Source organism: Salmo salar, chromosome ssa21 (genome assembly GCF_905237065.1).
Source record: "Salmo salar chromosome ssa21, Ssal_v3.1, whole genome shotgun sequence".
In the NCBI taxonomy this organism is placed as follows: Eukaryota; Metazoa; Chordata; class Actinopteri; order Salmoniformes; family Salmonidae; genus Salmo; species Salmo salar.
The window spans coordinates 40,793,563-40,809,774 of NC_059462.1; the positions used below are offsets into that span (position 1 = coordinate 40,793,563).

At 41.2% G+C, this 16,212-nt stretch overlaps 1 protein-coding gene across 7 annotated transcripts in view; it reads right to left on the reverse strand.

The window, feature by feature from the left end:
• sema5ba (sema domain, seven thrombospondin repeats (type 1 and type 1-like), transmembrane domain (TM) and short cytoplasmic domain, (semaphorin) 5Ba) overlaps positions 1–16,212 on the reverse strand; it is a 325,261-nt gene that overhangs the window by 20,152 nt on the left and 288,897 nt on the right. For all 7 annotated transcript variants that reach the window (XM_014165380.2, XM_014165378.2, XM_014165381.2 and 4 more), the window contains 4 exons: positions 2,259–2,376; positions 1,682–1,863; positions 523–666; positions 9–156 (listed from right to left, as the gene is read on the reverse strand). In XM_014165380.2, the coding sequence (XP_014020855.1) occupies positions 9–156; positions 523–666; positions 1,682–1,863; positions 2,259–2,376 (592 nt within the window). The remainder of the gene's footprint in view (positions 1–8; positions 157–522; positions 667–1,681; positions 1,864–2,258; positions 2,377–16,212) is intronic.

Consider the following 16,212-nt stretch of genomic DNA (forward strand, 5'->3'; position numbering starts at 1 on the left):
TCACATACCAATGCGCAGCCTGGGCAGCTGTTCCCGTTCTCACAGCTTCTGACCCTGGAGTGGACCCCTCCTCCACAATCTGCACTGCACTTAGCCCAGGCACCCCATAGGGACCAGAAGATAGGCTGGGGACACGATACACCCTCGTTACAGAACCTAGAAGAAGTGGAGAGGAGAGGAACTTTATTGTCCATTTTGTGAGAAATTGACATTTGTATTCTGCCTCACATGAGAGGCACTGGCATGTGTAAGAGGGCTGACATTTACCTAAGACTGTCATCCCCAAAAGATACTGAGGACAGATACTGTTACTGAAAAGTGCACATCATGTCTCATAAATGAATCATAAAGGTCATTCCTTCATAAACGGCAACCATAAATGTTTGAGAGTTTTTCTCTTTTGAGTCAAACAAACACTGTTGAATTATTTGTAAAAAAAAAAAAGACATTTGATAAAAGTATGACAAAACCAAAGTTTCTTCACATAGCTCTCTCTCAAATAGACCTTCCATCTCCTCTCACCTCTCGTCCCTGACCGGGCCCACACACACACGTCCCCCATGTCGGGGCGAGGGGTTGTTGCAGGAGCGCTGGCGCATCTCAAACCCTGTTCCACAGGTGGTGCTGCACTGTCCCCATGACGACCATGGTGTCCATCCTCCGTTTCTGTGGCAACAGAAATGTGATGTTATTAAAGAAGGTTTAAAGAATCACAAACATGCCAATACACCATTTCAGCTTCCTTCAAGCACTCAACATACGTATGATCATGGCCATAATTTGTTATTATGAGAGGGACGAGAAACCACTTGCTCAGGAGCTAAATGTGACAACAGAAACACATTCCTTTGCTCCAGGAGTGCCACACCACTATGGCTGACCCTGTAAAACAACACCTTTCACTGCACCTATCTGGTGTATGCGACTTCTGGCTAAAACACAATTCAATTTCCCCACCCTGGGTTTAATCTGGCATAGCTATGAAAGGAGCTCCGCCACACACACACACAACTCCGGCAATTTGTATATGAGCAGATCTCTCACAGTAATGATAATTGGACCTGGGTTTAATCTGGCATAGCTATGAAAGGAGCTCCGCCACACACACACACCACACACACACACACACACACACACACACACACACACACACACACACACACACACACACACACACACACACACACACACACACACACACACACACACACACACACACACACACCTACCTGCACATGAAGGAGCCAGCACTTTGTATCTGAGAGCTGTTCTCTCACAGTAATGGTGATTGACCAATTTCCTTAGACACAGACGGTACAAGACCTCTGAGGGGAAACTTGGATGTCACCTACATTATTTAATCAAAACCCTGTTTTGTAGACATACCTCTTATCCTGTCAGAATGCTAATTCTGTCACAGCCTGAGTACAATGCTGCATGTCTGAGGATGCATCTGAAATGGGACGCTATTCTCCATAGTGCACTGCTTTTGACCAGAGCAGATGTCCAATATCCACACTAGCATTCTAAGCATACTGCTTAGAATGCATGCCCAATACATTGCTTCATACTATGTAGTATGCTAGTATGGACAGAGGGACTAAGTAGTGCACTATATAGGGAATTGGGTGCCATTTGGGACACACAGTGAGTAAGATAGGTGGTTGGTGGTTCTACATACCTGGAGCAGTTGGAGACTTCGATGGTGGACCCCTCACAGTTCCTCCCACCACAGCGAGCAGAGGGATTGTCACACGCCCTGGAGCGACACAGACAGGAGCTGGTGCCGTCGCCATCGTCATTGCTGCATGGTTGCCACGCCGTCCAGGGTCCAAAGTCGCCATTGGTGGTCTGGTTCCTCAGCTAAAAAGCCAGACAGGGCAGAGAGAGACTAGAGTGTCAGGGACTGGAACGGACAGGATGCCATCATTAATCATGTGGTACTGCATGACAACAACCAGGAAAGACCCTTGAGGTTAAAAAACTATTTTGCGAGAGTGGCCTGGACAAACTGTAACAATGTCACACCAGGACCAGGGTCCCTGAGGAGAGTTGATATAGCACAAAAGTGTCAGACTACTGTAGGGCCAGTCCCCAGGAGAGACCAGACAGAGAGGAGGTATTCCAGGGTGTCAGCCAGCCGTGTTGCCATGTGGCAGGCAGTCCCATGTGGTTATGGGGGATTGTGTACCAGTGACAACAGATGCAATGAGGAGCGAGGTGGGAGAGGGAAACTGTGGGTCCCTGTTGGCTCTTACCGGACACACAGTGATGTTCTGACTCCACTGGCTCATGTTGGAGCTGTCCTCTAGAGTGGTGCAGCGTCTCTGTTTTCTGTCCCAGCCACAGTAGGGGTCCCGTGCCTCCAGGCATAGCCTACAGGGGGCAGGAGAAAGGAGGAGGGGAGAGGGATGGGAAGAGGTAGGGAGGGAGGGAGGGAGGGAGGGAGGGAGGGAGAGGCACATAGAGAGGGACTAGTATAGTATTATAGCTACTATTCTTATTGTTGTTGTTGCTGTTATTTTCATAATTGTTATGTGTATCACTTCGCTTTGGCAACATTGACCATGTCATTCTTACCAAGCATATACTATAATCGAAAACTGTAAATGATATGGTAATTTAGGTATTATCAACAGTAAAGTACTGTTTACTGCAGCATCATGTAAATGCATTGTGGGAAAATGTTATGGACAGGGCAAATCATTGCTGTATTTTGAATGGTACTGTAATTCCACCCCACAGAATACAGTACCGTACTATATCATTGGATTGCCAAAAACCCTTTGACCTCTAGTGGGTGCATGGTTGTGTTGTTTCTGGCTCATTAACATATTTTGAGGTGTGCCTTGTAATAGGCTATATTTGTTGGACCCGTGAGTGAGAATGCTGTATCAATTTAAATTGTATGTGATTATACTGCACCATTATTTCAAATAGAGGACAGATTGGAGTAGCACCAAGTCTTAAACATCTTCCCCTCCCCAACACAAAGACACAAACACACTGTCAACCACTCCACCAGACCAACCATGACTAACTAATTGATGGACTGATGTTACCTGTGTGTTTTTTTATTGAATGAATTTGTTTGTATTTCTCTTGATGCCATTAGCTTAACCCTCGTGTTGTCTTAAGGGTCAAACATGACCCGCCACTACGTTTAACAGCAGAGAAAACCCCCTATTTTATATTTTTTCAACTTGAAATTTTATGACTTTTCCTAGAGTGACCCCAACATTAGAAAAAGTTAAACATCGCCTTTGTTCATATTTCCATGAAAGCTGTACACTACCAAGGTACAAAGATTGTCATAGGATCATCTTTCACCCGGCAGTTATAAAATAATTTACACACACACACACACACACACACACACACACACACACACACACACACACACACACACACACACACACACAGAGAGAGAGAAATTGAGATTGTGTGCTACTGATTGAACTCAGCCAGCAGCTCCTGAAGAGGAAGTTCACCATTGTTGGCAGTTAGAAAGAACAAGCCTGAGCTCCCCCCTGCACTCCTCGCACCAAGGGGGAGAGAGGCCTTCTCAAAGTTTGCCTTCACTCCCACCACCACTCTAGTTTCTTACCTCCCAAAGAGGAACAAGAATGTGGTCCTCCTGGGCACACTGCCCAAAACGGCTGAGATCTGTGATCCCAGCCATCATTCTGGGCTACAACCACAACAAAGGAGGCGTGGACAACCTGGACAAGGTGATTGGAACTTACAGATGCAGGAGGATGACTGCCCTCTGGCCCCTGGTCATCTTCCATAACATCATTGATGTGTCCTCATACAATGCCTTCGTGAAATAGAACAAGATCAACCCTACCTGGATGCCTGATACGCGGAACAAGAGGAGGGTGTTCCTGGAGTAGCTGGGAAAGGCCCTTGTAACCCCACACATTCAAAGAAGGGAGCGCCTCCCCCTCACAGCAGCCTCTGCAGCACTTGTGAAAGCTGTTCAGGGGGCTGAATCTTGTCCTGATCCACCTGAGGCTGCAGCTGGGGCAGGCAAGAGGAGGAGATGCCAATTCTGCCCCCCAAAGAAGGACTGTAAAACAAATACTATGTGCTGCACATGTGAGAAATACATCTGCAAAGTCCTTGCACACACACTTGCATACTGTCCTACATGTGCTAATTAGGAGTTGATTGATTTATGTTCTTCACGTTTTTGTTTTGTATCTATTATCTCATTTCTTGTTGTTGGGTGGGGGCAATGGTTCAAAAAATGGGAGAAGACTAGTATTTTGTAGTTGAATTCCTCATTGTACAGTATATAAGAATATATCACTATGTTGCCAATAAAGTTCAAGACTGTTATTGTTTCCCTTCAATAAAATGCATTCAAAACTACTTTCTGCACATTTCTGATACTTTCTTAGGCTATACAAGTGCTATCTCTTGCTAGAAATGTATGTTTACACCTATGCAGTACCTTCAGCAATAATAATAATAAACCTCTACTTTAGTAAAGAAAACAATTATGACAGGTGGGTTGTAATAAAAATGAGTGGTGTCAACTGATTAAATGCAGTCTTTCTGCATTGTGAAGAGGGAAAACCCAGATATTCACAAGGTTTGTGATGAATGACAGGTTGTTTCTTCATGCAAAATAGATTTGGGGGTTAAAATTCAATTAAGCTGCTTTATTTTAGGGGTTTAGTGAAGGGGAGTATATAGAATGTTAAGACTACACAAGGTTTAAGTTGGATTGATTAACTTTTGTTTGATTGTTTATTATTTAGAATTGTAACTAAATTGATTAAACATTTTTATTATAAAATCATTTTTGGAAACAACTAATAAGTTGACCTTAAATGGTTGAGTATTTTGCCATCTCCTTTTGGTCGGGTTTTCCCTGTATTTGCTGCCAGTTAGGAAGCCTTTAAGACTCTACAAATGCAATTGATATAAATCATCAAAAATGTGTAAACACTTTATCGAGCAGCCAACATGCTTACACCAATCCCTTGTAATTACAGTAAAATACTGTGAAATACAAAACCCTCCCCTAAATGAATTTCATTCATTCATCCATTCATTCCTTCACAGTACCTGCTGATTACAGAGTACCAACTTTGATACCGTATTTATATTACAGAATGTGTACTGTAATATGAAATACAACATGTTTGTAGCCACTGAGTTGCCTGTAAGCTACTGTCAAATGCACAGTATCCCTTTTACAGTGTATCAAATTTGAGAGAGAGAGAGAGTCAGTCAAAGCAGTAAACACAAGCAGAGAGCCCCCCTAGAGCTAAGACTACTGCTAACAGACCAGACCACACAATGGCTGGTCATTAAACGATCTACAAATAAACTCACACTCCCTCCAGACACACAGCTCGCACCCCTGTGATTCTAACAGAGCATCTGACTAGAGGTAAACCTCCCCGCCTCCTTCTTCCCCCTCCCAACACCCCTCCCCCCTCACTCAGAACACCACACAGGAACCAAACAGTGATTAAATATGTTGTAAGCTCCCAGTAAAACAGGGGCTTAATGAGGGGTAATTAATTCTAAACCCATTAATGATGAAATTAAGCTGTGAGAGACAGAGAGAGATAGAGAGCTGGAGAGAGAGAAGCGAGAGCGACAGAGAGAGAGTCAGAGAGAGAGAGAGAGACAGAGAGCGAGATCTTACACTCTTAGATGATAATGTTATTTTTGAACACATCTATGTGTCTAGTTAGATCTGACACATGCTGCATTACTTTAAACACAATCACTGTTTTGATACAACATCATTTGTGTAAAAGTTTCAACACATTTGGAGTCAATTCCTGCAATTAAAAGTGAAGTGAAGTGACAACTGACAGCCTGGAGTGAGCCTCAGCCAGTCAGCAGGAGGAATATGAAACAAGAAACAAGGTAAATGTACTCTTTATCTGAATGAGCTGACCATTTGAGGCTAATGCGGAGAGGACATAGCAACATTTTATTCCTGATTTATTCTTTCAGACAAGTTTTCAAGAAGTAAGGCTAAATAGGCACATTTTACCATAATCATTCTCATTATCATATTTCCCTGTGGCTCAGTTGGTAGAGCATGGTGTTTGCAACTCCAGCATGGTGTGTGCAATGCCAGGGTTGTGGGTTCGATTCCCATGGGGGGCCAGTACAAAAAATTTATGAAATGTATACATTCACTACTGTAAGTTGCTCTGGATAAGAGTGTCTGCTAAATGTAAAAAAAAAAATGTAAATGTATGCTGTACTGTAGGTAGATTTTTTTTGTGGGGAAGGGTAGTTTCTGTGTCTTTGCATGTACATTGATTGATTAATCATATGCCACACAAAGATAAATAACATCAATTTTTCTAAACTAACCCAATCAGTTAGTTAATTTTTTTCTTCACCCATTACTGAAATGGTTGTTCCAGTTTAAATGGCTTAGGTAGTCTCCTCAGACTCTTTCTAAGATAGGGTGAAAGGAGTGGATTGGAGTAGTGGGTTTTTAATGAGTGTAGGGCTAGTTGGATGTGTGTTTTTGTATTTTCCATTTTGAATCACAAAGTATAATGGATTTCTATTGTAGTCCAGTTGGGGGTGGTAATGCAACATACTAAACCCTGGCAGTCATTCTGAATGCAGGTTGCGTGAATAAAAACTCAAATTGTTGGAGTGGCAGGTAGCCTAGTGGTTAGAGCGTTGGACTAGTAACTGAAAGGTTGCAAGATCGAATCCCCAAGCTGACAAGGTAAACATCTGTTGTTCTGCTCCTGAACAAGGCATGCTGTTATTGAAAATAAGAATTTGTTTCTAACTGACTTGCCTAGTTAAATAAAAATATCTGAGAACTGGTGGGATTCCAACATCATTTTGCAAGCCAGCACAATGTGACTTGCAGGTAGGATGCAAAATTCTGGTGACTTTTCCAGAAATCCCAGTTGGGAACTTCTTGGAAAATGGGAGGGAATAAGCAGGAATTCTGGAATCTTCCAACCAAGATTCAATCAACTCTCGATGTTGCAGCAGAACAACTTTTTGAGAACCCATGCCAAATCTTTGCAGTCTCCTGAGGGGGAATAGGGATTGTCGTGTTTGGATCAGGATAGTTTCTTACTGATGTGGAGCTCTCGACTCCACAACTGTCACGTTCTGACCAGTAAAGGGGTTATTTGTTATTGTAGTTTGGTCAGGACGTGGCAGGGGGTGTTTGTTTTATGTGGTTCGGGGTTTGTTGAGTTATGTTATTACGTAAGAGGGGGGTGTTTGTTTAGAGTGTTTCGGGGTTTGTTGGGCTATGTGTTATGTAGAGGGGTGTTTGTTTAGAGTGTTCCGGGGTTTTTGGGTTATGTTCTAGGTTAGTGTATTTCTATGTTAGATCTAGGTTGTTTAGTTCTATGTTTAGTTAATTGGGATTGGCCTTCAATTGGAGGCAGCTGTTCCTCGTTGCCTCTGATTGAAGGTCCTATGTATAGGGGTGTGTTTGTATGGGAATTGTGGGTAGTTGTCTCCTTGTTTAGTGTCTGAGCACATGACAGGACTGTTAGTGTCGTTCGTCTACGGGTTCTGTTTGTTTTTTCCTTCTTTTAACCAATTAAAGAAGATGAGTATACACGTTCCCGCTGCACCTTGGTCCAATCATTACGACACGCGTTACAACAGCCCGTGAATGAGGGCATGCTCAGCCCGCTTTTTGCTGTAGTCATTGATCAGCTCCTTTGTCTTGCTCACATTAAGGGAGAGATTGTTGTCCTGGCACCCCACTGTCATGGGTGGTAACTCTACAATTCACTCGACAAGGCACACTGGGAAATTATATTGGAGGCATGGCTTAGTGGGGACGTGGCTTTCAGGTAGTTATTTTTGGCCATCCTGATTGGGAGTGATGTAACAGTTTAACTGTCTATATTCGAGGTAGATTTTTGCCTTTAACAAGGTAGGCAAAAATCTACCTCGAATATAGACAGTTAAACTGTTACATCACTCCCAATCAGGATGGCCAAAAATAATAGCCAACAAGAGTGATCTCAGGTACAAAATTGTCGGAGTAGTTTTCCCTGGACTGTGTATCTAACTAGCACTAACACGTTTAAATCTTTCAAGAAGGATATTTTGCATGTATAGAACTTGTTTTATATAAGATTTTGTATATGGAGCAATAAATTCATGTAATAAATGGTTTCTTTTTTTTACACGTCTTCCCCAGTCATTTACAGAATTTTAAAGATGTTTAAGTGAAATACAACACAATATGTGGAATGAAACATTTAACACATCCGTGTGTCTAGTTAGGAATGACATGTTACTTTTAACAATCACTGTTTATAAAAATCTACACAAATCATGTGTTAAATGTGCCAACATGGTGATTGTCTTAGAAACAACACGTTGTGTTACTTTTAACTAGGCACACAGATGTGTTTGAAAATATCACATATTTTCTAAGAGTGTAGAGGAACAGGAACAGAGGGAATGTGTTGACCACTTGTTGTAATCAACTCACCAACCCTTACTGCCTCCAATCAACCCTTACCGACCGACTCCCAATCGCCTCTCTAGCAGACCTGGGTTCAATAGTATTGGAAATAATTTGAAATACTTGATTGAGCTTGCCTGTTGAAATATAACTAATAGAAAACTCCCAAAAAGCAAATCAAACGCTCAAAGTATTTAAAATATTTGAACTCAGGTCTGCTCAATACTGACTCCTTGTACAGCTTCCCTTCAGCCCCCTTAGCTAGCAGGGAGAAAGAAAGGGCATTGTGTTCTGGGCACTGGCCTCTTGGTTCATTTGAATGGGGCCTCTGGTGTTTCAGCTAGGAGGTTAAGGCAACACTGTTGTGTTCATACAGAACACACAGCCAAGCCTAAGGCAAGTCCTACAGCCTGGTGAGGAAGGTGTTCTAGAACCTAGGGAGGCCATTGTCCCGAGCTGACATATTTTACCAGCCTGTATCAGAGACGACCTGACACAGAGCTACAGGGAGAAGGGGGAAGGGATCCATGTTTGGAAGGGATCCATGTTGTTGCGGTGACCTCCACCAGACAGCAAAAGGAGACCCCTACGCTATGCCATAGCTTTAAATGAGTGGTCAATGAGAGGGTGAAGACATGGCAAACATAACATGTTTGATTACTTGTAGCTGCCTCACCAAAAACTGTTAGTTTGCATTCTGTTTACCCAGACACATGGACAGACAGTCTAAACACACACTTAAGAAGCCGGGCGGTTGTGCATAATAATTAAGAGCAAAGCAGATATCTTTCTGAGAGAAGAAGAATACATAAGGACGTGCATAGTAAGAACATGGTGCAGATCTGAGGTCCAACAATTACCCTCTGTTACAGGTGAGCCAGATGTCAGGCCCTCGGGGCACACATGCACCACCTTGGGTTAAATCACCCTTTCAGCTAAATCACTTTTGCTGAAAGTTTACCCCCGAGCTCATTAATTACAGTGGAGAAATTGCGCACGCGCATGCGCACACGCACAGCGGCCGACGTATGGCCAGGCCAGCGACGAAAGCCAGCCATCCATGTAAGCTCTTAAGACTATGAAAATGCGGCAGCTTGGAAAGAATGCTGAGTTGGCGGTTTTTGACGAGCACAGCGAGAGAGAGCGGGAGCGAAGGACGGTTTACCAGAGAAAAGGCGAGAGGAGAGCCGTCCTGACGTACTAACACCACCACAGGGCATCCCAGCTGAACCATCTGCTCTCCTAACCCATGCCAGTTTACTGTAACACTCAGCCTCATAGGAAGCTCTTAGATAAAGGGCTTGGAGGTACTGGTGGGATTGAGATCACTTCTCTTTCTCTCTTTTTTGGTTTATTTTTTCATTTTATTTTTCAATTATTCAACAACAGAACAATACAATACAGCAAGTGTAAGTACTACAACAAAAGGTAATTCAACCCTCACCACCCCCCAAAATAAAAAAATATTAAAACAATGACAAATTACAAAATAAAAACTATAAATAAATAAAATTAGAATTGTAATAATACTAATAATGTCTAAATAAGACAAATTACAAGAGAGATCAACATAAAGCAATACAAACAGTACATTACAGTGAGACAATAGCTACATTGATCTACATCAACCCCAATGGAAGTGTTTCAATATAGTCCAGGAAGGGTTACCATATTTTCCCAAAGTAGTTGAATTTATTTCTTAAAGCATTGGTAATCTTCTCCATAGGAATACACATTCATTTCAGACAGCCATCTTGTAATTGGGATAGGGGAATCTGATTTCCATGTCAATGCAACACATTTTCTTGCAGTGGCAAGGGCGATTTCTGTAAATTTGATTTTTAAGTTATTCCTCAAATTCACATTTGTGAAGTTACCCAGAAGGCATATTTCATGATGAAGTGGGAAAGGGACCTCCATAATAAAGGCCAGGGTATCACAAACATCATGCCAGAAGGCTTGTAATTTAGTACACTGCCAACTGGAATGCAAAAAAGTGTCTTCTGTTGTTTCACATCTGTAACACATTTCTGATATTTCAGTGTGATATCTATGTAGCCTCTGAGGTGTCAGATAGAGTTGGTGGAGGAAGTTGTAATGTAGAAGTCTATATCTAGAGTTGATGGTCGCTGACACATTATTTTGTCATAGGTCCGACCATAGCCCCTCATCAATTGTAGTATTCAATTTGGATTCCCATCGCTCTCTTGACTTATGTACATCTGGTTTTGGGAATTGTTGCATTTTCAATGAGTACACTCTGGCTATAAATCTATATGTGTCATGGTTATCATGGAGTAGTTGTTCAATACTTGAGAGGTTTGGTAAAGTCATATCTCTAAGGGTGCTTCTGAGAAAGTTTCTTAACTGTAAATAACAAAATAAATGATAATTGGATAACTGGAATTTCTCTTTCAGTTGCTCAAATGACATAAGTACCCATCTATATAACAATGTTCTAATTCATTATTCCCTTCTCATGCCAATGTTGAAACATGTTGCTATCCAAGATCATTGGCAGGAGTCTGTTTTGCCACAGGGGTGTTTTGGGTGACAAGTCCTGTTTCAGACCAAATAACTTACGAATGTCATACCAAGATCTTACTAAGTTGATGGTTCAGAGATTGCTTGTTTTTGTTGATATAGTCTTGGGGTTCCACTTGTATATAATATTACTCCCAACCTCTTCATTAAGAGCAAATATTTCCATCTGAGTCCAAGAAGGGGCTGGTTCAGTTTTTTATAAGAATGAAATTAATCTCATTTGCGCTGTTCAGTAATACATCTTGAAACTTGGTAGACAGAGACCTCCTAGACTATAATCCAATTTTAATTTGTCCAGGCTCACAGTTCGAGTTTTACGGTTCCATACAAATTGTCTTTGTAACGTCTGCTTCCAACTCACACTCTCAAACACATAGATCCCCTGAACGCAGCTCACTCTCCAGATCCCAATCACCTGAATTCTGATCACCTGTTCACACACCTGTATGTCATTATCACACACTATTTAGTTTAGTTCTTTGCACCCCATCATTGTGAGGTATTGTTTGTTTTGTGACACATTGCTCTTCGCAGCGCTGGGTTTCCCGTAATTTACTCCTCCTGTGTATGATAGATTTTGCCTGCCTCACGAACAATGCCCTTTGCCTATTCCCTGCCTGTACTTTAGCCTATTGGATTTCCTGTTATCAACCTATTGCCTGATCTCCCGGATGACATTACTAGCCTTTTCCATTCATGTACTGTTACCTTTTTGGACCCCCTGTGTATGACCTTCTGCCTGCCCCTGAACCCAGCTACCTGCCTCCTCCTGTGGTCCTTTACCCATAAACACCTGCTGGGCCCTGTGCTTGAAACCAGCTCTCTGTCTCCCATCGTGTTCATTACCATTTTAGGGTATTGTTAAGGGACTTAAAGAAACTCTCGAGTAGAGATATTGTTAAAGATTGAAATAGGTACATCAACTTAGACAGAACGTTCATCTTATTGCAGCTAATTCTCCCAAATAATGTAAGAGGCAGATCTATCCATCTATTCAAGTCATCCACCACCTTCTGAACCAAGACAGAGTAGTTAAGCTTGTCCAAATTTCTTAACCTGTTAGGGCTAGGGGGCAGTATTTGCACGGCTGGATAAAAAAAATGTACCCGATTTAATCTGGTTACTAATCCTACCCAGTAACTAGAATATGCATATACTTATTATATACGGATAGAAAACACTCTAAAGTTTCTAAAACTGTTTGAATGGTGTCTGTGAGTATAACAGAACTCATTTGGCAGGCAAAACCCTGAGACATTTTCTGACAGGAAGTGGATACCTGATGTGTTGTATTACCTTTAAACCTATGCCATTGAAAAACACAGGGGCTGAGGAATATTTTGGCACTTCCTATTGCTTCCACTAGATGTCACCAGCCTTTACAAAGTGTTTTGAGTCTTCTGGAGGGAGATCTGACCGAACAAGAGCCATGGAACGATGATGGCCCATTAGACACCTGGCGCGCGAGTTCATGTTGGGTACCCTCGTTCCAATACGTTATAAAAGAGAATGCATTCGTCCACCTTGAATATTATTCATGTTCTGGTTAAAAAAGGCCCTAATGATTTATGCTATACAACGTTTGACATGTTTGAACGAACGTAAATATATTTTTTCCCCTCGTTCATGACGAGAAGTCCGGCTGGCTTAGATCATGTGCTAACAACACGGAGCTTTTTGGATATAAATGATGAGCTTTTTTGAACAAAACTACATTCGTTATGGACCTGGGATTCCTGGAAGTGACATCTGATGAAGAGAATCAAAGGTAATGGATTATTTACATAGTATTTTCGATTTTAGATCTCTCCAACATGGCCGTTTGTCTGTATAGCAAAGCATATTTTTCTGGGCGCAGTGCTCAGATTATTGCAAAGTGTGATTTCCCAGTAAGGTTATTTTTAAATCTGGCAAGTTGATTGCGTTCAAGAGATGTAAATCTATAATTCTTTAAATGACAATATAATATTTTACCAATGTTTTCTAATTTTAATTATTTAATTTGTGGTGTTGACTTGACTGCCGGTTATTGGAGGGAAACGATTTCCTCAACATCAATGCCATAGTAAAACGCTGTTTTTGGATATAAATATGAACTTGATAGAACTAAAAATGCATGCATTGTCTAACATAATGTCCTAGGAGTGTCATCTGATGGAGATTGTAAAAGGTTAGTGCATCATTTTAGCTGGTTTTATGGTTTTGGTGACCCTGTCTTTGAATTGACAAAACATTACACACAACTCTTGTAAATGTACTGTCCTAACATACTCTAAATTTATGCTTTCGCCGTAAAACCTTTTTGAAATCGTAAAACGTGGTTAGATTAAGGAGATGTTTATCTTTCAAAGGGTGTAAAATAGTTGTATGTTTGAAAAATTTGAATTTTGACATTTATTTGGATTCAAATTTGCCGCTCTTGAAATGCACCTGCTGTTGATGGAGTGCACCACGGGTGGGACGCTAGCGTCCCACCTAGCCCATAGAGGTTAAGTCATTATCAACTGTGATTCCAAGATATTTGAACCCCTGTGGTGACCATCTGAAGGAACCTGTTCGTTCACAGATGCTATAATTAAAGCGAGTCAGTGGAAGTATTTCATGTTGACTTTGTAACCTGATATAGAGCTGTATGTACCCAAAAGTGTCTGTAGTTTTGAGAGTGATCTGGTCAGTTCAGAGAGGAACAAAATTATGTTGACTGCGAACAATGAGATCTTGTGCATTATCTGGCCCACCTGAAAGCCCTTTATGCCAGGATCCGTTCTTATGGCCTCCACCAGGGGTTCTATGGCTAGCACAAAAAGGAGTGGGGAAAGTGAACAGCCCTGTCTACTACCTCTAAAGAGTTGGAATGTGGCTGACATCATGCCATTAGTGGTGATCTTGGCTTGCGGTTTATGGTATAAAGTCTTAACCCAGTTGACAAACGAAGGACCAAAGTTAAATTTATGGCCACTCCAGCCTATCAAAGGCCTTTTCATCATCTAGAGATACTGCTATACTAGGATCACTCTTCACACTGGCCATGTGAATTACGTTGAATAACCTGCGCAAATTATTGGTGGAGGATCTTTTCTGTATAAAGCCTGTTTGATCGGTGTCAAATCCGGTTTGGTAAATATTGTCCTAATCTATTAGCCATTGCCTTAGAAATGGATTTATAGTCGGCATTGAGGAGCGAGATCGGCCTATAGGAAGAGCATTGTAGAGGATCTTTATTTTTTATGTATAGCTGTTATAATAGCTGTGGAAAAGCAGTCCGGTAGGCTTTGCGTCTCAGCAGCTAAATCTAGAACATCCATCAACAGAGGAATAAGTCGATCCGTTCCATCAGATGTGTTTAATAGAATAGTATTATTTAAATGAATCATTAACATCTTCAGGGTTGTGAGACACTTAACTGTTCTGTGTTTCAGTAGAGTTGATGATTCTCGATTTCTCCTCAGCTTTTATCTGCCAGGCCAAGACTTTGTGTGTTTTCTCCCCCAATACATAATATCTTTGCCCAATTCTAAGAATACCCTTTTCAGTATTGTAAGTACTTAGAGTATTATATATTTTTTTCACCAATGATTGGTATGTTTCTTTAGAGCCAGATTTGTTGTACTTTTTGTAGTAATAGGATTAAATTCTGTCATTTATTCAATTCAGCAGTGCATTTATTTTTGAGACCTTTGGTATAGGAAATGATTTGAACCCTAAGAAAGGCCTTTATTGTATCCCAGAGTACAAAACTATTGGGAGAGGACAGACAGTTTGTTTCACAGAAACACTTAATTTGGTCTCTGATAAATTGACAAAATTCTGCCTGTTTGAAAAGAGTTGGGTTTAGGCGCCATCTATAGGTCCCTTGAACTCGATCTGGAATCCAAACAGAAAGTGTGAGGGGAGAATGATCTGCGTTAGTTCTGCATAAATACTCAGTTTCCACAACTCTATGGGTTACCTGTGCTGCGGGCAGGAGTAGAATGAGTAATCCCTATCTTGGGGGTGGAGCTGTCTCCATGTGTCTTTCAAATTTAAGTCTTTCATAAATGATAGAGTGGATTTGGCTGACTTAGTCAATGGTTGCTTTAGTTGAGGATCCAGAACAAAAAAAAGTCGCCCCAACTAAGAGTGTTCTCTGAAATGTACTACCTTTAAGAATAATATATCTTGAATAAAAATATGATCATCATAATTAGGTGCATATACATTAAGCAAGGTCCAATATTCAGAATACATTCTGCCATGGACCACTACGTAACGTCCCAGTGGATCAATAATTGTTTTCGTCACACAGAAGGGTAAATTCTTATTAATCAACACAGCTACTCCCCGTGTCTTTGTGTTATATGAAGAGGCAAAGACCTGTTCAACCCATGCCCTCTTTAACTTTTTATGTTCTGCCCCTGTTAGATGTGTTTCTTGTATAAACGCAACATCAGTCTTTAGCTTTTTCAAGTACATAATGACTTGTTTTCATTTAACAGGTCCGTTCAGTCCATTAACGTTTAATGATGTATGATTTACTATCTTAGCCATATTGTTCACTCAATACATGAATGCAAATGTCAGGAGTATGTCCAATAAGGGTGTTGGACATTCTATTGCTTATTTTTGGTGAGCCTGTAGTCAAATACATATTATAAAGCGAAGGTCTCTCACAAAACAGTACTGTAATATAAAGTAAACAAAACAAATAATTCCCCTCCTCCCCCCAGTGCTGTTCTTGAACGCGCCCAGCACAAATCCCACCTGTAGTGGAGCTACGCTCCCAGCGTTGCTATTCCTAAATTGAATTTCTAACATGAAGGCAAATGTGAACCTGGAGCTCGAGCCCAGTAAATTAACAAACAGAGAGAACTCTTTAGACTCCTTATATGATGCAAGTCAAAAAACAAAACCAATAACGGGTGTCCTGATCCCAACACACCTACCATGACAGGGAGCAAAATACTAATATAAATCATCATGGCTTGGCCATATAAAAATGTCTAAAAAATCATATTGACGCCTCTGAGGACCATGCCTGTCCCAAATAACAACTTAAAAACAATGCCACTCTGGTAAAAACGAATAGTTTGTTTACATGGATATTGGGTTCTTACCTCATCAATCTGTCAGTAAACTATAGTATAATCCAGCAAAGCAGTCCTACCGTTATGCAAGTAATAAGGCAGGCTAGTGGGACACAGCCCAGCTAGCAGCGAAATTAACCTGGTCCGCTATCCAAT